Genomic DNA, 22,996 nt, shown 5'->3' on the forward strand with positions numbered 1-22,996 from the left:
AACCATGTGTCATGGATGCTTTGAGGTAGATTCCTGCATTGAACAGAGGGTTGGAGTCTATTCTACGATTCAAGTATTCCAGTAATAAAGTCTTGATAGAGTAACATTGGAATCACATTCGGTGTACTTTAATTTTTACCCTGAAATATTTCAGGTCAGCTCTTGTGGTACTTTGGGACAAAAATTCAACATGGGGTATTTTATTAGCTATGCTGTTTATTTTACTTTATTAAGTTAAAATATTAAGTTAGATCACTCCTTGTTGCTTTTCTGATGCAAACTGGAATTTTTTCAGTACAAATGATTTTATGTAAATTAGCCGAATTCAACGTTTTCTGGAATGCCTGTATCTCTGTTCTAACTTGAACTCCTTTCTTGCAGTGTTGTCTTGTGGTTGGGGGACTTGAACTACCGTCTGGAGGAGCAGGACATGGAGCAGGTGAAGAAGCTGGTTGAGGCCCGGGACTTCCAGGCTCTTTATCACCATGACCAGGTATGTGTGTGGCAGAGCTCCTCCTGGGCAGGCCAGCAGCTCTCTCATTCCTCCTTGGAAGATTGTTCCGGTGGGCAGAGCCCTCCTAGCAATTGTGGGGAAGTGAATGGGCCTTCGTACTGCTACTCCCCTTAGATGGCCATGAATGGCTAGAGAACTGTGGCCATTTCAGGGTTTCCAGCTTGTGCCCACCCCCTCTGCCACTAACAAGATTCCTGCCTCGCCTGGGAAAGAAGGGAAGGAAGGTGACCTTTGAGTGGAGTCCAGGCGTCTGCAAACGCAATTGGCAGGGCACCAGCACCCATGCACCTGCCCGGACCCCTTCCTCCCAGCGTTTTATAGGGACATGTGCAGGGAGCCCAAAGTGCAGAGCAGCAGCAGAGCTGGGCATGGCAGTTCTGCCCCATTGGAGGACTGGTCAGTGGAGGAGGCTGGAATTCCCAGACCTTGTTGCCTGCCTGTGACTTAATTTTGTAAGGCAGGAAGTGAGAACTGCAAAGATTTTTTTCAGGCAGGCTTACCTTATGAACTATTGCTTAATTTTTTGTTTGGGAGAGGGAACCAAATAACATTTTAAAAAGAAAAACAACACCTTGTTCAATTTTCAAAGAAGCAAAACCTCTAGAGAAGTGTGTGTGTGTGTGGGAGAATTATGCTGGGCATTCTGCCTTCCTTGTAGTTGGGCATTGCTACGAAGTATTTTATTTTATTTACTATATGTACATACTGCCCTTCCTCCAAGGAGCTCCGGGCAGCGCACATGGATATCCCACCCTTGTTTTATTCTTACAACAACCTTGCAAGGTAGGTTAGCCTGACAGAGCGAGCTTCATGGCTAAATTTGGGTTAAATCTGGTCCCCTTTCCCAGGCCTTAGTCCAGCACTAACTACTGTATCTAACTACTCCTATTCAGTTTAGGGACACTTGATTTCTGAGAAGAAGAAGCCTGTGCAAAAGCTCTGAGGGCGGTGTGCTTGTATGCGTTCTCTCTCAAGCATGGGGTTCACAATTAGCTTTTTTAAAAAAAAATCTGTTCAAGGCAGAGGTTTGGAGGGAGTGGGAAAGGCTGTAGAAATTAGTAATTAATTAGGGGTGTGATGCTGGACTCTTCGGTCATGAGGTGGAGTCCTGCATTGAGCCGGGGTGGGTGGGGTTGGACTTGATGGCCTTATAGGCCCCTTCCAACTCTACTGTTCTATGATTCTATGATCCTTCTGCACACTGAGCAGGCAGCAAGCTCCCTTCAACTCTGGGGGACTTGCTTAATAGGCTCAGAATGTTAGGCCGGGAGAGTACAGAAGCCACTTTGCAGATGTTGCTGGCAAAGCAAGTCTGTGTTCCCTCCTCTGGAGAGCTGGCAGGGCCTTTGCAGGCAAGGCACAGAGCGTGCTATACATCTCCACCCGCCCGCCCCCCACCCGCCCCCGGATTCTCATGAAGTGGACGGGAAGGAGAGGGAGCACTTGCACCATTGGGACTGCTGCAAACAATTCAGATCAGGAGAAAAATGGATTTGTAGTTTTGCAAGCAAGTTTGAATTAAGATAATGTGCTTGAACTCTCCCCTCTAAACACTAGGCTGGGCTTAGAGTAATGCCTGGCCCTTGGGGTGGAGAAAAGGAAAACACACACCCACCACTGCAGCCTGGGTATGGGTATGGGGGTTGGTGGGGGTTTAGCCTGCTGGTATTCCTTAAGTGGTGAAAGGCAGGACTGGAGCACCAAGAGGGAAGCAGAGGCGTGCAGTACTGAGGGAGACGTAGGTTTGAGCATGTTGTTATTCTTCTGTGGAGGTCATTCATCTTCGAGCTCTGTCACACCAGTGATTTAGTACACTCCCGCCATGCCTGGTGTGCGGATTTGCAGCATGGTACTTGCATGACGCCGAGCCTGTCCTGCTGACACCCTGCCTTTTCCCCAGCCCTTTCAGTCTTTTCCTAGAACACCTAAATTCTGGATTATTTTCCTTAAGCATGTTTAATGCACACTTAAGCCTCCGTGTAGTGCTGTACTCTCACGTTCTCCTTTGTTGGGGGCGTGTGCTGTGAGGGGAGCCTTGCTGTTGACTTGAATGGATTGCATCAGGTCCTGGCAGGACGTAGCGATCTCTCCCAGCAGCCAGCTCCAAGCCTCAATAGAAAACCCAAACCTTGCATCCCAGGCTCAAAAGCGTTTTTTAAAATTGTACAATGCCTGAATCACTGCAGAGACAGGACTGTACTCCCCCGATGCCCCCAAAGAACCAGACTAAAGGGCCATTCCATTTTTGTAAGGCAGAAAGGCGGTCAGGTTGAAGTACTCATCTGAAAGGACCTGTCTTGTTAAACGGGGGAAGGAGCAACCAATGAACTAGAGGGAGAAAGAGAAGGGGCGGGGCGGAGCGGAGTGGAAGAGCAAATAAGCAAAAGAGCAGCGTATTTAGGTGAAAGGGACCATAAGCTTGATGCGCTTATGCATTGGAGGTAAAAAAAAGTGGAGGGAAAGCAGGGCAGGGGGAATTACATGTGATGGATCCCTTCACCTCTTTGCTCTCTTCTGTTCCTAGCTGAAGAGTCAGATGGAGGCAAAGATGGTATTTGAAGGCTTTATGGAGGGAGAGATTTCCTTCCAACCAACTTACAAATTCAACACAGGCTCCGATGACTGGGATACCAGGTAGGCTGGCTATGTGTGTGGCAGCCGTCTTGGATGCCCTGCCTTCAGGATGCCTTCTTCTCTTCCAGGGAAAAGGCAAAACACGAGAACTTTGTGAAGACTTTTACGGCGCATGTGTGTGCACACAGCCCCTGGTAACTTGAAAGCCAACTCTTGATTCCCAGTTAGAAACCTTATCTAAAAAGCTGCTTTGGAAGCCCCAAATACATGAGTCGATGGTGACATTACCTGAGAGAGCTTGCAAACTGCCAAGGGTGTGTTGGGAAGCAAAATGGCCAGGTTTGGTATTCCTGGAGTAGGAGGCTGGCCTCTGCTGGTGCCCTTTGCAGCCGCCTTGTGACTAGGACGTTAACGTGTTTCCTTTCAGTAAGTAAGAGTTTGCATCCATGGCATGTGCCTTTCTTCCTCCTGCTGCCCCTGAGAAATGAAACCGGCAGGATTGTGCCATAGTTCTGCTATGACAGAGCCAGGACGCTTGGTCCTCCATGCGTAGAGAAGCTCAGTCCTCAGTAGAAGCAAAGGCTGATGGCATGCAGCAGACCTCCAGGTCCCAGGTATGTAATTAGATATAAACAACAGGGCAAGATTAACCCAAATTTATGAAATAAAGGAAAGGCAAGTACAGAATTCCAATAATAAAGAAAGGGAAGTCAATACATATAACAATATAACCATGATGCCAGAAGAAACCAATGCTTCCAGCAGTTAAATAAATACAGTTTCAACAAACAGTGACGCTTACACCTCAGTAAGTCTGTTGAGGGCCTGTTTTCTCCTTCCTTCACCCTCCGGAGGTAGCCCTTCAGAAAACACCAACCTTCCAAAGTCCTGCCCTCTGCTTCAGCCAGGCCTGATACACACCACCGGGTCCTTTGATCTCTCAGGAACAGATGCTGCTTCTGTTAATAGTCACTGCTCTCTTTCTCTGTCAGCTCTTTTACTCTCAGTCTTCTGCTGCCTCAGGTGCTTCTGCTTGACTTCTTTGTGTGTTCTCTTCTTCCTCTCCTGAAGACTTTCTTTCGCCTCCCTCTCAGTCAGCCACGACTCTCTCCTTCTTCACTCTTCCTCCCCTCCCACCAGCAGCCCCCATTCTTTCGCCATTACTGGGCAACTTGCTCCCTTCCCCTGCTGTATCTCCTTCTACGGGAGCAACACAGACAGCCATGCTCACAGCATCTCTAGGAAGTGCCATGTTCTGGCATTGCACACAGACACATGTAACCCTTGGGTCAGTACCCAGGGCCGGGTTCTATGTCTAGGGGTTGTTAGTTTTTCCCTTAAGGTTAGCTCAGGCTCAAGCCCCCACCCAGGAAACCTGGGACACTAATTTAGAGATGTCTGAGTAGCAACCTCACCCACACACCTGAGGTATAAGTACTGGTATTTATTCAGTTTAACAACAAGCAGCAAAAATAGAACATGGGAAACAACCTTTTGATTAACACATTTCCCTCCCAAGGTCTAGGTAGGCCGATGGAAGCCTGTGTCCTTTAGCCTTATTCACAAGCCCAGGAGACAGTGAATGAAGAGGGATCCTCCAGGCATGCAATAAGGTGGATGGTAGGTGGCAGCAACCGGAACTGGGGTGCGCTGCAAAGAGAACTGATTCAGTAGGCCCAAACCAGGAACTGGGGTGCGCTGCAAGAGAGCTGATTCAGCAGGCCCAAACCAGGAACCATCTCCAACATTAACCATGTCAAAGTTCAGCTCCTCCTTCTGCAGCCAGAGACTGTTGCATGCACAACACTATATGCAAATGAGCTCCTTCATGTTAGGGCATGTTTTCCCTGCTCCCTCCCACCGGGTGGCGTGTACTCATTTCTCTACTGCTTTACACACACACACGTGGTTAACCACGTGTAGAAGACACCCGTCAACACCTGGTGTTGGACACAATGCTACAAGGACATCACCCTCCTCTGTCTATGCTAAAGCAGACTGCCTGGATCTGACATGTTCCCGGGCTCTGGGGCTAAGAAAAGTCACAGGTCACCCCATTTTCGGGGTAGCTTTTGCACTCCTTTCTATATTTGTCCAGCCTGACTCTGAGGATGACTTGCCTGCAGCTCCTCCTGTCCCTCAGCTACACAGGAGCATGAGACTGGAGGTACAGCCCCAGGCCCCCTTTAGAGCCACAGTCAGCATCTAGCAGGGTGGAGCCATTGGCCTTAAGCGGCCCTTTTCTGGGCCAACAGCTCCTTTGGAGAATGCTCCAGGAAGCCAGCCTGCCCTGCTGGGTCCTGATGGGGCCCAGAACAGGCAATGAGCACTGCGTTGCAGCCTCTGGACTAGTCAGGACCACCAAGGCCTGCCCTGTCCCAGGTCACCAGTCGTTCAGTTAGGAGACCACAAGTGCCAGGGCTCTCCTCAGACGGATCCCCATCCCCTGGCAGCTCCAATGCAGCCAGCAGCAGCAACAGCAGCCGTTTCTAGCCATCACTGGTTTGCTAGAGGAAAAGCCCAGCCAAGCAGGGAAGATAGGTAGCTAGGGTGGTGTAGTGTTGGCCTGGGACAGGGGAGACCCTGGTTCAGTGCCCACTCAGCCATGGAGCTCGATGGGTGACTTTGGGCCACTCACTGGCTCTCAGCCCAACATACCTCTCTGGATTGTTGAGTGGATAAAATGGAGGTGGTTTTTTCATGTATTCTGCCTTGGAAGAAAAGACAGGGTGGAACAAATGAACACCATAAGTAAGGAAGGGCTGACAGTTCCAATGCATGTATTCAAAGCAGTTCTATTCTTTCCAGCCAAGTGACCAATGGGATGAACTGGATTTAGTAACAGCCTTACCCAGTCTGTGGGGAGAGGTTGGGATCTCGCTTATGCAGGGGTGACCACACCCTGGAAATGTATTTCCACCACTGGTTTTTAGCACACCCATATGTTCAGATGGATGATGTATTTAACTGAAAATTGATTAAAGGAAGTACCTGCTAAATAGTGTTCAGGGGTAGTTACTCAGAGTATGTGTAGTGTTTTCTACATTCATATTTGCGAACTAGTTTGAAGTGACATATGAGTATTTCCTAATTTCTCCAGGTGCTCTATCAAAGAACCACGATCATTTGACTTTTGCTTTCATTCTAGAAGTATGAAATATAGCATTTAGTTATTTAGGATGCAGTCCTATGCATGTTTAGACAGAAAAATGTCCCACAACTCCCAGCATTATGCTGAGAGTTTTGGATTTTTTTCTTTCTAAAGATGCATAGGATTGCACCCTTATTTATTTAAACATTTCTGTACTACCCCTTCCAGGGCAGTGTGCAAAAGTAGAGATAATTTATTTAAAATCGAATACAATACAATAAAACCCTAACATCAAACACCCATAATAAAGGACAGCAAATAATAATTTTGAGGGTAGATGGAGGGGCTGTACCAGTGTTAGATCAATGTTCTTTTCACCCAAGGACGAGATCCAAACAGCCCTTAAGCACAACTCCACCATTCCAGCGACAGAGGGTACAAAAGCGCTTTATTGATTAGTAATCAAGGCCTGGTCTCTTCAAAGGGAGCAATCAGACAAAAGACGTAGGGAATATGGTACAGTATTTGAGCTTTCAAGGGGCAGGGCCCAGTAGCAGCATTAACCAATCAGAACATAACACTGAGGCATAGCTAATTATGCTAAACAGTCCTGTGAACAATACCTTTGGCCTGACAGTAAGTAACAAAAGTTAACCTTGACACAACAGCACTTGGAATAAAGCTGGAGCCAGGATTCTTGTTTATATTAGATAAGAAGGATACAAGGATGCACACAAAGAGACATTCTCATACAGGGCATCATGACATTTTGCTTGGTGTGCAATGGAGATTTTACAGTTTCCTGTTAAAAATGGAGGTGGTTATGCTAACACCAGGAGCCCCAACCTTCTCAGGACAGTGAGCACATTTGGAATTTAGAGAGACAGTTATGGGCATTCTCACAAATCCGTGGGCCCTCTCTCCCAGCCCAGTTGCATCAGAGACTGGCCTTATGGCATCAGGGGCTTTCCCATTCTTAAAATGGCTGCCATGGGGGCATGGCCACAAAGTAATTTATTTCCCAAGAGGCAAACCGGCGAGACTAAAAGAAAAGCAACTTGCCCCAGGCAGAGATGGGGTCTGAGCTCCAAAACACAGAATGACTCTCTTGAGCCCAAATGAAGGTGGCGCTGGAGGGTGACCCTCCACTCCACAGCCTCCCAGTTTAAAACCAAAGCCCCAAAACAAAACCTTAAATAAAAGAAAAACCAGGAGGATGGCAGGCAGAAAGAGAGAGATCTATGGGCACCACGTTGGAGACCCCCGTATGAGACAAATTGAAATGCCTGGGCAAATGGAAATATCTGAGGTGGCAAAGTAGGCTCCAGCAGTAACTTCTGCCTTCCTTGCAGTGAGAAATGCCGTACCCCAGCCTGGTGTGACCGGATCCTCTTCAAAGGGAAGAACATCTCCCAGCTGAGCTACAGAAGCCACATGTCCCTGAGGAACAGCGATCACAAGCCCGTCAGTGCTGTGTTTGAAATTGGGGTAGGCAGCTGCCACGTTGCTGGGCTGAATGGGGGCAGGCGAGCCATGTGTGGGCACCCCGCCAGCCTTGCCACTCTCTCCTCTGAGGTTGGCCAGCCATTGTGCCCAGGGCGGATGTGGTTGCCCCACAGAATGTGAATGGGAGGGGAGAAAGCACTTTTATTGATGTCCATGGAGCTCAACATTTCTGATTAATGAATCCTTCGTCAGGGGCTAGAACATTTTAAAAGCAAATGCCATTAAAATTAAGAAAAGAACAACACCCAAAGTATCATTAATGATACAGATTTGTTAAACACAGGTTTGTATACAGTAAGCCACCACGTATATTACTTCTTCTTTTTATTGATTTTTTTTCATAACTACACATATATAAACAATACACATACAGAACAATAACATCAGTCTTCAATATTTAACTTCACATTATACTTATTATTATCTTTAACATTAATAAGTGCACCCCATCCCCAGGGATCTTATTCTACTTTCCAAAATTGCATTGAATCCTCTGGAGGTGCTCTTCCTCTCCCCTTAAATAAAACAAATTCTAAAAACAGTTTCCATATCTCTTCAAAATCATTATTTTTGTTATTCCTCTTCTTACTCTAATATTACATGTTAGTTTATCATTAACAGCGATATCCCATATTTCTTTATACCAGTCTTCTATGTGATAATTCCCTTGAACCTTCCATTTTCTGGCTATCATTAACCTTGCAGCTGTTAACAAATTTGTTGTTAATCCTTTTATCGTTTGAGTACATTTAATTTTTCCATACATTGATAACAATGCTACACCTGGTGTCTCTTCTAACTTCAATCCAATTATTTCATTTGTCTCTTTAAACACCATTTTCCATAGTTTTTGTACATATTCACAATTCCACCACATATGAATATATGTTCCTTTCTCCCGACATCCTCTCCAACATAATGCCGAGTTCCCCTTATTTATTAAATTTAATTTCACTGGAGTTAAGTACCACCTCCAAACCAATTTCCCTTTTTCTTTTATCCTTACAGACATACTCTTCAGCACTTGTTGTTTCCATATCCTCCCCCAATTCTGCTGTTCTATTCCCTCCTTCAAATCACGCTCCCATACCACCCTAACAGAATCTTCTTGATCTTCCATTTCCAGCAGTATTTTATATATTTCACTCATTAATCCTTTTATTGGTTTATTTACTTCTTTTTCTTTTTCTTTTTGTAAAATCAACTCCTCGAATTTTGTATTTCCTCTACATTCTTTATTATCCTTTACCCATTTCTTTGTCCATTGTTCCAATTGGATACAGTTGAACCATGATATAGTTTTCTCTTTTAATTTCCCTTTTATTTCTTCCCTACTTTTCATTTTCTCAATCCAATCGCTTACTTTAATCAATTTCCCCTCTTTTAATTGCTTTATCAACTCTTTTTTTAAAAAATTTCGGAAAATTACCTCATTACCACCACTGGCATTATTGAGGAAATGACCAGAGCCAACTTTTTAATATATTTTTGCCAAATTTCAAATACATTTTTTAAGAGAGGGTTCTCTATTCCTCCCCCATTTTTTGTTATAATCTTTAAAAAATATATTTTCTAACTTCCAATCTATATCTTCTTTTTTATCTTCTAACTAATTTAAATCCCCTATCCCTATAATACTTTCTATTACATATCTCAGCTGGTTTGCTACATGATATAACTTAATGTTTGGGAGCCCTAATCCTCCTGTATCCTGTGTCTTATACCATATTTTTTAAAATTTACTCTTGCTTTCCTGTCTCCATTACAAAAATTATTAACCATGATTTGCCAACTCTTTAGTTCTTTTTCAAATATCTTAATTGGCAACATTCTAAATATAAAAGTAATTTTTGATAAAATCCTCATTTTTAGAAGTGCTATTCTCCCAAACCATGATAATTTTATCTTTTTATATTCTTCTAACATTCCCTTTATTTCTTGTTTTAGATTTTTAAAATTTTCCTCTTCCATATCATCCAAATTCTTTGTAATTTTAATTCCTAAATATTTAATTATTTCTTTTACTTTAATTTTTAATTTCTTCTTTTCCCATTCCTTTTCTTCTTTTTTACTATAGTTAAACAATATCATTTCTGATTTTAATCAATTTATTTGCAATCCAGTCATTTCCCCAAATTCACTCAAATGATGTTTTACCCTATCCATTTTTTCTAAAGGATTCTTAATTGTTAGTAATGTATCATCTGCAAACATATTTATTTTGATTTCCTCTTCATTTCCAATCCCTCCAATATTTCCATCTTCTCTAATCACATTTGCCAAAATCTCTATAACTAATACAAATAGAACTGGTGAGAGCGGGCAACCTTGTCTTGTTCCTCGGGCTAGTGTTATTTGCTCTTTCATACCATCATTCACCACCACTGATGCTGAATTCCTTGAATATAACTGAGTTATTAATCCCTTGAATCTTTCCCCAAATCCCATTGTTCCAATTATAGTTTTTAATGCTGGCCAGCTAACACAATCAAAAGCCTTAAAAATATCTAATGCTATTATTCCTGCTTTTAACTTATTCTTTTTTTATCTTTTGTATTGTGTTTAGTACTCTTCCCACTAAATTATGCATTTGTCTTCCTGCTACAAATCCACATTGATCCTTCCCAATATATCTAAATATAAATGTCTTCATTCTTTTTGCCATTATTGCTGTTAAAATTTTTGCATCTTAATTAATTAACGATATAGGTCTATATGAATCTGGAACTGTCAAATCTTTATCTGGTTTAGGTATTAATACAATCAGTGACTGTTCCCACAATGGCGCGTTCCTATCTCCCTTTATTATTCCATTGTATAAATTCCTTAATTTCAAAATTAATATATTTTTAAAGGCTTTATAATACTCCTGTCCCAAACCATCTACACCTGGGGATTTCCCCCCTTTTAACTTATCTATGACCTCCTCTATTTCTTTTTCCGTAACTAATCCTTTAGTTAATTCCTTGTCTTCCTGCAATCTTACCTTTAAATGTTTTCCAATATATTCTCCAATCCTTATCAAAGGCATATCTCCTGCCTTATAAAGCTCTTGATAAAATTCTTGAAATACTTCTATTTTTTTCTTTCATTTTAATTTAGCTGTTTCTTGGATGGATATCCCTCTAACCACTACTTTCATTGTATCCCATAGTATTGCTTGTGAATATTCCCCATTATCATTAATTTCCCATATTTCTTGTAACTCACTCCCTATTTTTTACACTATCTTCTCATATTTTAATATTTTGGTATCCATCTTCCATCTTTTAGCTTCCTTATCATCTTTTCTCACTTTAAAATCCATATTTACTAATGCATGATCTGTTACTTTAATAACTCCTACCTCTGTATTACATACTTTAGATATTAATCTTTTTGAGATAAAAATATAACCTATCTTCGAAAAACTTTTATGAACCGGTGAATAAAAGGTGTATTTTTCCTCTCCTCCCCTTATCAATCTCCATACATCCTTCAGTTCTTTTCCCCCCCCAACATTTTGTTTAAACTAGTGATGTTATTCCGTTTCCCCCCAATCGTGGGGTTTGATTTATCACATTTTTTATCCATCACCGTGTTAAAATCTCCAGCCATATGTCCTTTTAGAATATCTTCCATTTCATCAAACACTTCCTTGTAAAACTCCATTTGATTCTCATTTGGGGCATAAATGTTAAACAATGTATAATACTCCCCCGTCATTTGCCCCTGCACCATAATAAATCTACCTTTTGGATCTTTTTAAATTTTAATATATTTAATCTGCATTTTTTAAATATTATAATGGCCTCTCCCCCTTTTTTGGATTTACCAAATGCCTTCTCATACGTCACTGCCCACCTTAATTTAAGCTCATTCATTCCATCTTTTGTTTGATGTGTTTCCTGTATAAAAATAATATCTGCCTTATCTTTGTTTAATAGCATTTCTATTCTCTTCCTTTTCACTACTGCCCCCAGCCCTTTCATGTTTAATGATGATAATCTTATCTTGTTATCCATAGTTTGTCAGTTTTCCTCTTTGTTGATCCCTTATTGTGCACACCCACATAAACACATTACTTAACCTTAACATAAAAAACATTTTCCCCACCACATTCTCTTCCCTCCCCTTCCCTCTCTCCTCCTCCCCTCCCCCTCTTCTCCCCCATCTGTTACCCCTGAGGCCCAACACCCCGGCCATGGCTAGTTTCCCAACCTTCAGGGGGGATGGATCCTACAGTCCCAATGCAGCAACCACTTCCTCTCCTGCTTCTTGCTATTATTCCCATCTTTTCCCTTTTCTTAAACTTGTGTCCAGACCTTGTTTATTCCCCACTTCCCCCTGGAACTTCTCCATCTGCTTGCAGAGTTGACTCGTTTCTTCCCAATCCTAATTCCTGTAGTTTGGACATCCCTTGTTCCAGCGATGATATTCTATGTTGCTTCCCCTTCCAAAAAACCCTCAGGAACACAGGATATCCCCACGAACATGCAATCCCCGCCCCCTTAAGCACTGCTATGCATGGCTTCACACTTTGTCTCCATGATATCGTTTCGGGGCATAGATCATTATAAACTTGTCCTGAGGTTTCTTGATATGACAGTATTGCCTTTTGCCTGATTATCTTCATGAATTCATCTTTTTTATAATAATTCGCGAATCTCACCACAATATCTCTAGGCATTATTCTTGTTCTCCTTCCAGCAACTCTGTGAATTCTCTCGACGTCATATTCATTCCAGTTTAGACCCTCAGCCATCTCTTTGAGCCAACCCATAATTTCCCCCCTCAGATTCTCCCCCTTGCCTTCCGGAAAATGATGGAGACAAAGATTGGCCTGTCTGTCGTTGTCAGATAAACTTATCATTCTCAATTCCCATTGTTCAAATTTTAAATTCTGTTTCATTATCTCCTGTTGGTTTGCATCGACTCTTATCTCCAACTGCTTCATTTGAACATTCACTTTTTCCAAATTTGTTTTCATCTCAGCCATGGTTTTATTAACTCCTGTCAAGACTTCAGTAACTATCACATCTTTCAAAATTTTATTGTTCTTCTTCGTGGTCTCTGTGCATCACACTTAATGGGGCTCTGCGTCTGCGCGGAGCCTCAATCGGACTTTGATAGCTGAGAACTTTTGGGCGGGAACTCCTCCCCCCACCGTCGGTGCGTATATATGTGGTGTTCCCGCCCACTCCCTCAGTTCCTCGAGACCGCCATCGCCTTCACCTCGTCGGGACTAGAGTTCTTCATACTCACCACTGCTGAGATCCTACTTCTTCTTATCTTCTTGTCTTCTTCTCAGTTTTTTCTTTCTACTGCCTAAAAAAAAAAAAAAGAGAGTGGGGACAAAATTAAAAGCTTATAGTCGCCCATTGCGACCTTGGGCGCATGGCCCCGAAGGCCCCGTTTACAAAGTGCAGCCGGTGCGGCAGTAAACTACTGCCCTCTGACGGACACTCTCTCTGCCTGTTGTGCCTCGGAGAGGCACACATCGTCGAGTCTTGCAAGTATTGCATGTCTTTTTCAAGACAAGCTAGAAAGAACAGGGCAGACAGACTAAAATCCCTCCTGTGGCAAAAAGCCTTACAGGCCGTGGATTCTGGTCGCCTTTCCAACATGGCGTCCATCGACGAAAACGCTGCATCTACCTCCATGAATCCGCCAATGGCCCCCCCAACCTCCGGAAGCTCTACGGCTCAAGCCGCGGCAAAAAAGCTGGCAAAAAAGGCTAAGAGGCCTAAACCACCAGCCGAGGCACACCCTAAGAAAAGGAAAGATAAGGGCAGGAACCCTACTCCAAAGACGACGCCACCGCCTCCCCCGCTACTCGACTCGCCAATCCGAGTACTGATAAGGTCTCCACTGCCACCCTTGGTGATCGAGCCCATCTCGACAGCATCGGAAGGGGAAATTGTGGACGTGCCTCCTCGAAACCGAACCCCAGTTTCGGCTACTCAAACTAGAGAGGCTTCGCCAGACCAACCGGTACCATCAAACCAAGCGGCATATGCCGCTTCTCCTCGGGACCGACACTCCCCGCAACAGGCTCGCACCCGTGCAAGCCCATTGGCCAGGTCACTCTCGCATTCCCACTCAAGGGACAGAGGAGGGCAGTATTATCCACACCGAGAGCAGGATCCTTACCGTGCCCGCTCTAGGTCACCACATCGGGATATGGACCGTTTTTACGAGCACTACCCTCCCCCAAGCCGTCACTTTTATGACTTTTGGAGGGGATACCCAGAGCGTCCAAGCCCCAGGTACCAGGGCAGATATTACGAGCCTCCATCCTCCTCCCCGAGACCGAGGTGTCCCACACCACCTCCACTGGTTCCTCTTAGAGGGGTATCCCTTGTCGCCTCTCGAAGAGTGACAAGATCCCCACCACGGGACCGGCCTCTACCTCTTCCTCCAGCCCAACATCAAGTTCTACTAAGAACCACCGGACAACTCTCTCCTCTGTCGGAGGACGACTACCAATCTGACTCATCGTCGACTGCTTCACCCACCCCATCCGTACCGTCACCAACCGACACGGTACAGACAAAAGGAAGGGTATCACCATCTGAGGAACTCGGGATCTTCTCAGACCAAGTACTCCGCATGGCCCAAAGTCTGGGCATCGATGCGCAGCAACAGGTGGAGCAGGTCAAAGACCCAGTTTATGACGCAATCTATACAGCTTCCGCAGTACCAGTCTCTGTCCCACTGCTTCCTGCTCTCCTACAGACCATTCACCAAACATGGGAGACTCCAGCGACCATCACGTCGGCATCGAGACGTCTTGAATCCATGTATAGAGTGCAAGAAAAGGATGCATCTTTCCTTTTTTCACCCCCCCGCCCCAATTCCATAATTGTGGAATCAGCACAGGGCAAGACTCACAGGCAACACAGCGCCCCAATAGATAAGGAGGGCCGCAAACTCGACGCCCTCGGAAGGAAACTTTATTCCACTGCAGCCCTGGGCCTTCGTGTCTCTAATTATGGAGCAATGATGTCAAGGTATCAGCTTTTTTTGTGGGACAAAATGGGATCCCTCTGCGACTACCTCCCGGAAGATCAAAGGGAACTCGCTAGAGTATTCCAGTCCGAAGCGATGAAACTCTCCCGGCACCAGATAAATACGGCCCGACACCAGACGGATTGCCACACCAAGTCTATGGTCGGCTCCATAGCTCTACGTCGCCATGCATGGCTGCGCTCGGCGGGCCTCACTCCGGAGGCCAGAACCAGGATAGAGGAACTTCCCTTCAATGGTGAAGGCCTCTTTAACTCCAAAACGGATGACCAGATGGACTCCGTCCAAAAGGCCCGGTCGACAGCAAAAAAGATGGGAATCGGCCAACCATCAACACAGAGTGCTAGCAGACCACGCAAGTGGTTCAGACAGCAAAACACCTACTACAACAAACAATATTCAGACCATACTCCACGCTACCAACCCCAACAGCAGAGGAAACAATACCAACCGCCAAAGCCGCGCCAAACCCGTAACCGCACCGACCCGCCACAAAGGCGTCATCTTTGACAATCACCCAGTCGCACCCATGAAGTCTGGCAGCAGGCTGGCCCCCTTCCATCGAGCGTGGGCATCCATAACAACAGACGCATGGGTCCTGGATATCATAGCCAAGGGTTACCGTCTAGAATTCGACAAACTCCCGTACCTCAGACTCGTCAAGATCACTCCACCTACACAAGTCCTCAAACTGGAGACTTCCACCCTTCTCCAAAAGGGAGCAATAGAAAGAGTTACTATCAACCCTTTCAAGAATGGGTTTTTCTCCCGATACTTCGCCGTGCTCAAAAACGATGGAGGACTTCGTCCTATTTTGGACCTGTGCCCCCTGAACGAATTCATCACGACCAGGAAATTCAGGATGAATTTGTTAGGATCAATCCTACCCCTTCTACGACAAGGGGTATGGTTCGCATCCATCGATCTTCAGGACGCATATTTCCATATCCACATACACCCCAGCCACCGAAAGTACCTTTGTTTCGCAATCGGCGCACAAGTTTTCCAATTCAGAGTCCTCCCATTCGGCCTGTCATCTGCCCCGCAGATTTTCACAAAATGCATGGCACCCATATGTGCATTTCTCAGAACCCAAGGCCTTGAAATTTACCCGTATCTCGACGATTGGCTAATCGTAGCGACCGAGAAACGCAAGCTCCAATCAATCCGACGTAAATTATACCCTTTGACTTCTAGACACCCTGGGCCTTTGCGTCAATTTCGAGAAATCCAATCTCCAGCCTTGCCAAACTATACAATTCATCGGAGCCCAACTAAATGCTCGAGACGGGAGAGCATATCTCCCCAACGACAGAGCCATAAAACTTCTCTCCCTAGCCACGACGCTTTCCTACAACAGAAACACTACCGCACACACCATCCAGAGGCTTCTGGGCTATATGGCCGCCACCGTAGCCGTAGTAGAATGGGCACGACTCAAGATGAAACCCATGCAACTATGGTTAACAACAGTCTTCGATTTCATCTCCGACAGCCGTCGGATCCGTATTTGCCTTCCAGAGACAATAGCTCAATCGCTGCTATGGTGGATGGACCTATCCAACCTGACCCGGGGCACCCCATTCCTGACACCCTCTCACACGCGAACCATCACAACGGACGCATCCCTCAAGGGATGGGGAGCCCATTGCGACAACTTACAAGCCCAAGGCCTATGGTCCACGTCGGATGCAAGTCTGCACATCAACAGATTAGAACTCCTCGCGGTCTGGAAAGCCTTGAGAGCATTCGAGCCAGACATAAGGAATCAATATATACAAATTCTAACAGACAACACATCAGTCCTCTGGCACTTGAACAAACAAGGGGGCACACATTCGCCAGCCCTTGTCAACCTCACTGTCGACATTCTAACTTGGGCAATGGCCAGAAACATTCGCATCAATGCAGTACACATTGCAGGAGTAGACAACACCTTGGCGGACGCCCTGAGCCGCTCTTCCAAGACGTCCCACAAATGGGAGCTAGCAACCGACATCCGTCGCTCCATATTCCTAAAATGGGGACAACCCACCATAGATCTATTCGCCTCCCCACAGAATGCTGCCTGCGACAGTTTCTGCTCAAGGGTATATCACCATGCATCACTGGGGGACGCATTCTCTCTCCACTGGTCCGGGACACTATTCTACCTGTTCCCCCCATTTCCCCTCTTGACGAGGGTAATGGCAAAGATGACCAGGGAAAAAACAGATGCTATTGTCATCGCCCCGTGGTGGCCACGCCAGGCCTGGTTCCACACGCTCCTCCGCCTATCAAAGGGACAGTACATCAACCTGCCACTCCGACAAGACCTCATATCCCACACCAACCACAGGGTACACCACCCAGATCTCAAAACTCTCAAACTCACGGCATGGAAGGTACACAAACACCCCTGATACCGGCGGACTTCCAAAAAATACTCGATGCCTCCAAGAGACCCTCGACCAGACGCTCATATGCCTCCAAATGGAAGGCTTTCCAACAATTTGCGTCCGTCTACAAGTTTGACCCACTCCATGGCCCCATAACAAATGTGCTTCAATTCCTAACAACACTTTTTAACTCGGGACTTAAACCCTCATCAGTTAGGGTGTACTTGGCAGCCATATCAAACGCTCGCCCTTCTGTAGAGGGATATACACTATTTTGTCATCCCCTAATGAGATCCTTTCTCAGAGGTTTAAACAACCTTGCACCTCCGCTTAGAGAACGCGCCCCTTCCTGGGACCTACCACTAGTCCTAAAGATACTTACCTCTCAGCCCTTTGAACCCATGGCATCCTGCAACCTGCAATATCTCTCCTAGAAGGTGGCATTCCTGGTAGCAATCACCTCAGCCAGACGAGTTAGTGAACTTTCGGCGCTGAGGATCGATTCTCCTTACCTGATATTCCATAAGGAATCCGTAGCCTTGCGCCCGGACATCTCCTTCCTCCCTAAGGTCGCATCCGACTTTCACGTCAATGAGACGATACATCTGCCAATTTTCTTCCCGAATCCGGCCTCCGACCTAGAAAAGCAATTACACTCATTAGACGTGCGTAGGGCACTTGCCTTCTACAAGGCTAGGACCCAAGCCTTCAGATCCACACAGAAACTCTTTGTCTGTTATGGAGAACCGAAGAGAGGCGAACCAGTGTCTAAACAACGCATCGCCGCTTGGATTCGACAAACAATCCAACTAGCATATAAGATCGCAGAAACGGACCTTCCAACCAACGTGAAGGCCCACTCAACACGAGGAATGGCAACCTCTACAGCATTCGCTAGAGGAATCCCCCTCGCTGATCTTTGCAAAGCAGCAACCTGGTCGTCGCATTCCACATTCATCAAACACTATAAGATGGATGTCCAGACAAGATCCGCTGCCCGCTTTGGGAAAACTGTCCTCTCGTCCATCCTGCAATAACGACACCTACCCACCTCCGGTAAGTCTGCTTGCTAATCGCCCCATTAAGTGTGATGCACAGAGACCACGAAGAAGAAATGCAGGTTGCTTACCTGTAACTGTAGTTCTTCGAGTGGTCATCTGTGCATTCACACTACCCCCCCACCGTCCCCACTTCGGTGTCAGTAATTCTGTCAATACCGATGATGGTTTCTCCCGAAACCCGGGACCGACGTCGGTCTCGAGGAACTGAGGGAGTGGGCGGGAACACCACATATATACGCACCGACGGTGGGGGGAGGAGTTCCCGCCCAAAAGTTCTCAGCTATCAAAGTCCGACTGAGGCTCCGCGCAGGCGCAGAGCCCCATTAAGTGTGAATGCACAGATGACCACTCGAAGAACTACAGTTACAGGTAAGCAACCTGCATTTCTCTTCCATTTGCTTAAGTAGAATCATAGAATCATAGAATCATAGAATAGCAGAGTTGGAAGGGGCCTACAAGGCCATCGAGTCCAACCCCCTGCTCAATGAAGGAATCCACCCTAAAGCATCCCTGACAGATGGTTGTCCAGCTGCCTCTTGAATGCCTCTAGTGTGGGAGAGCCCACAACCTCCCTAGGTAGCTGATTCCACTGTCGCACTGCTCTAACAGTCAGGAAGTTTTTCCTGATGTCCAGCCGGAATCTGGCTTCCTTTAACTTGAGCCCGTTATTCCGTGTCCTGCACTCTGGGAGAATCGAGAAGAGATCCTGGCCCTCCTCTGTGTGACAACCTTTTAAGTATTTGAAGAGTGCTATCATGTCTCCCCTCAATCTTCTCTTCTCCAGGCTAAACATGCCCAGTTCTTTCAGTCTCTCTTCATAGGGCTTTGTTTCTAAACCTCTGATCATCCTCATTGCCCTCTTCTGAACACGCTCCAGCTTGTCTGCGTCCTTGAATTGTGGAGCCCAGAACTGGACGAATTCATTATTTCCATTATTATGGAAGAATTCATTATTTTTCTGTGTCATTTCCACAATTTTTGCAAACAAATCTTCTGTCTCTCCTGTCTTCTTTGGCACTGCACCAGATGCCATTCCAGGACGGGAGCTGTTTGCCTTTCCAGTCGCTTTCCTGTTTGCCATATTGCCTGGCTGCTTACAATCTTCCTGCAAATCTTTCACGTCTCCCTCAAGCTGTCTTCCCTCGAGCTGTAAATCTCTCAAAGGAGTTTCTTTTTCTACTGATTTTTTAATTAATCTCGCAGCCATTTGGTCTGAGGGGTGAGTTTTAGGCCTGGTCCAAACCAGGATATTTTGAGATTTATTTTTCCAACGTTTGGACATTTACCACCTCCCTCGTAATTTTTAATTACAGTTTTATTACTTTATAATTGTCAACTCTTCCAGTGTCTCAAGTTTCTATGTAAAGGCTTAATTAGTTTTGGGTTCTCTCCAGATCGGAGCGTCCTCTTTATCTCTGGCCTCAGCTGCTAACGAAACTGAAACTGATGTATAGCTTCTCTTTCCAACCTGCCAAAGCCTCATTTATCAAGCTTCTGACTCCAGGAGATACCCTTTTCTATATTTAATTGCCTTTACTCACTTTTATTGTCTCTTTTGATGGGATAGTTGCATTTCAAAGCTTCAATTCCGGGAGCATTGAAGAAATGTTACTGCATCGTTCGACTGCTTGGCTCTGCCCCCCACATATATTACTTCTAATTAGTTGTGAACCTGAATTTAACCTATATTAGCATTAAACCCTGAGATGGACTTCATAAGGAGCAGGTCAAAAGAAGAAGAGGACAAGGCCCCAAATCTCATTGATGATACAAAATTGTTAAACACAAAAACATAAATTTGTTTACAGCAAGATGCTGCATATGTTACTTCTAATTAAGTTGTTAAATCTACACTTTAACCGTTAATACTACTGGACTCAACAAGGCACTTTAGCAGGCTTGTATATTTTCCTCTACTTTGCACAACATGATAAGATTAGCTCGTTATAACAAGTACATTCCATTATTTTTCACAGCAATTACATCGTGTTAGAAAAAGCAGTCTGACCTGGAAAGGTTGGTAAACTGCTGAATACTGCTGTCGTATGCTGAGTTACAGTTCACTGGACAGTGTTCTGTATAGAAGCTGACTCTGTCAGGAATAATTTGCCCGTGCTAGCCATTTGTGGTCATGTGCATCAAATTGAAACACTACTTTCATGGCCAAAACCGCCAGTACACCACCAAAATTCAGGACACCATCCAACTTTTTGCTGCCAGGACCTGTGAAGCCAGCCATCCAGGTTTATGAACAGAGGGTTCTAAAACAGCTCGAGCATTTAGAGATGTCTACACAAAAACCTTGGCAAAACATGTCAAAACTAGAACGTGACGCCTCTCCAATAATAACAACATAGTTATCAAAGAGGCTGACAAAGGTGACACCATTGTGATTCTTAACCTCCAGGATTATGAAACGGAAGTATTATGACAATTACAAGACGATACAGTTTACGAACTTATTACTCACGATCCAACAACAAGTATCAAGTCAGAAGTCAAAACCACTCTAGAAGAAGGACTTTCCAGAGGGTGGATTAGCGCATCAGAACAAGAATTTCTACTGAAAAAGAACCCGAGGGTACCAGTTTTCTATATCCTTCCCAAAATACATAAGGGCATCTTCCCACCTTCAGGTCGTCCCATCGTATCTGGCAGCGACTCCATCCTCAAATCCCTTTCACAATATGTTGACCATTTTCTTAAACCTTTTATTCCTGCTATGTGATCTTATATTCGTGACTCTATGCATTTCCTTAACATTTTAGAAACAACAAATGTAGAAGCAGAAGATTGGCTGGTCACCATGGACGTCAGGTCCCTGTACACAAACATTCCCCAAGATCAAGCCCTGGACATTTTTCAAACATTACAGAAAAGAGAGGTATGACATCCTCCATCACATTTTTTACTCGCACTAGCAGAATTGGCCTTACAAAAGAATTATTTTTCTTTTAATAGAAATTCTATTTCTAGATCAAAGGAGTAGCCATGGGGTGCCCCATGGCTCCAGAGACAGCCAACTTGTACACACAAGAATTTGAAATGCAGCACATTTTCTCTAACAACCTCTATGGGCATGAATTGACCACATGGCTGCATTATATAGATGATTTTTTTTTATTTGGAAGGGCACAGAAGGTTGTCTCCAAGACTTCATACAATTGGTTATGAATTACTTAACCAATTACTTATTATGTTATAATAAGTAAGGTCCCGTGGCAAGGGAGCCTAATGAGAAAAGGAGTGCAGGATGGGTGGGAGTATTTAAAAAATGAAATTTTAAAGGCACAGTTACAAACAATTCCAACAAGGAGAAAAGATAGAAGACAACAGAGGAAACCAATGTGGCTCCACAAAAAGCTTAGAGATGACCTGAAAACAAAAAGGGATACATATAGGAAGTGGAAGGAAGGCCAGGCTACAAAAGAAGAGTACAGACAAGTGGTGCAGAAGTGCCGAAATGGCGTCAGGAAGGCTAAAGCTGTGAATGAGCTGAGATTAGCGAGGGATGCTAAAAGCAATAAAAAGGCTTTCTTCAGATACGTGAGTAGTAAAAAGCAGAGGAAAGAAATGGTGGTTCAACTGCTTAATGAACATGGCAAATTGATAACAGATGACAAAGAAAAGATTGAAGTGCTCAATTCCTACTTTGCCTCGGTCTTCTCCCAAAAGCGGGTCTATGACCCCCCTGGAAAAAGTGAAGCAGAAGTTGAGGGGGCAGGATTGCAGTTTGAGATTGATAAACAAATGGTCAAAGAACACCTAATTTCCTTGAATGAGTTTAAATCTCCAGGGCCCGATGAACTGCATCCTAGAGTAATGAAGGAGCTAGCAGATGAAGGAGCTAGCAGAGGTTGTGGGCTCTCCCACACTAGAGGCATTCAAGAGGCAGCTGGACAAGCATCTGTCAGGGATGCTTTAGGGTGGATTCCTGCATTGAGCAGGGGGTTGGACTAGATGGCTTTGTAGGCCCCTTCCAACTCTGCTATTCTATGGTTAACACCAGGGACCCTAATCTCTTCTTTGACAGTTTGTACAGTAACTTTTGTAAACCGCCCAGAGAGCTTCAGCCATGGGGCAGTATATAAATGTAATAGATAATAACTAATAATAATAATAATAATAATAATAATAATAATAATAATAATAAACATGAAGCTCATTTTTAGATGTAGTAGTAGAAAAACAACCACAAGGACTTTTCAGCAAGACCTATAAAAACCCCATAGATCAGAATAGCTTCTTGCAATATGACAGCCACCACCCCATTCATTAAAAAAATAATCTACCATTTAGCCAGTTTCTCCATCTGAAACAGAACTGCTCCAGTTATGAAGAATTTAAAAAAAGAATCACAAGAACTCATTTTTCAGAGCAGAGGCCATCCAGAGAGGTTTATCAAAGCAGCAATGCACAAGGCGAATAGCATCAGCCATGCGGACCTCCTGCAACCCAAAATTAGAGTGGAAAACAACAACAAAAACTCCTGCGTGTTATCATTCAACTCCGTAACTAAAAAGCTGGAAACTCAAATCAGTACCAACTTGCATGTCTTACAAGGCTTACTGGGTTTAGATACAAAACCGGTGATTACTTACAAAACAACCAGAAATCTAAAAAACTGGCTTATACATTCAGATCATACCAAGAACCGGAAAAAAACCACGATCCAACCTACAGTTCTGAATCTACCCCAGCTTCAAGGATTCCATCCTTGTGGACATTGCGTACATTCATTGTAAACTCACTAAGAAGACTCTATCGTTGGCCAATCTTTACAGTGACAAACTCATAATGATCAAAGATTTTCTCAGTTGCAACTCTACACGAGTCATCTACGCCATCTCATGCCCTTGCAAAA

General features: G+C 44.7%; 1 protein-coding gene across 1 annotated transcript in view; it reads left to right on the forward strand.

Annotated features, from left to right (window-relative positions):
* Window positions 1-22,996, forward strand: part of INPP5B (inositol polyphosphate-5-phosphatase B) — a 66,708-nt gene that overhangs the window by 26,647 nt on the left and 17,065 nt on the right. The window contains exons 12-14 of the mRNA XM_063140800.1: window positions 382-493; window positions 3,039-3,148; window positions 7,532-7,667. Coding sequence (XP_062996870.1) covers window positions 382-493; window positions 3,039-3,148; window positions 7,532-7,667 — 358 coding nt within the window. The remainder of the gene's footprint in view (window positions 1-381; window positions 494-3,038; window positions 3,149-7,531; window positions 7,668-22,996) is intronic.

This window comes from Elgaria multicarinata, chromosome 13 (genome assembly GCF_023053635.1).
Source record: "Elgaria multicarinata webbii isolate HBS135686 ecotype San Diego chromosome 13, rElgMul1.1.pri, whole genome shotgun sequence".
Lineage (NCBI taxonomy): Eukaryota > Metazoa > Chordata > Lepidosauria > Squamata > Anguidae > Elgaria > Elgaria multicarinata.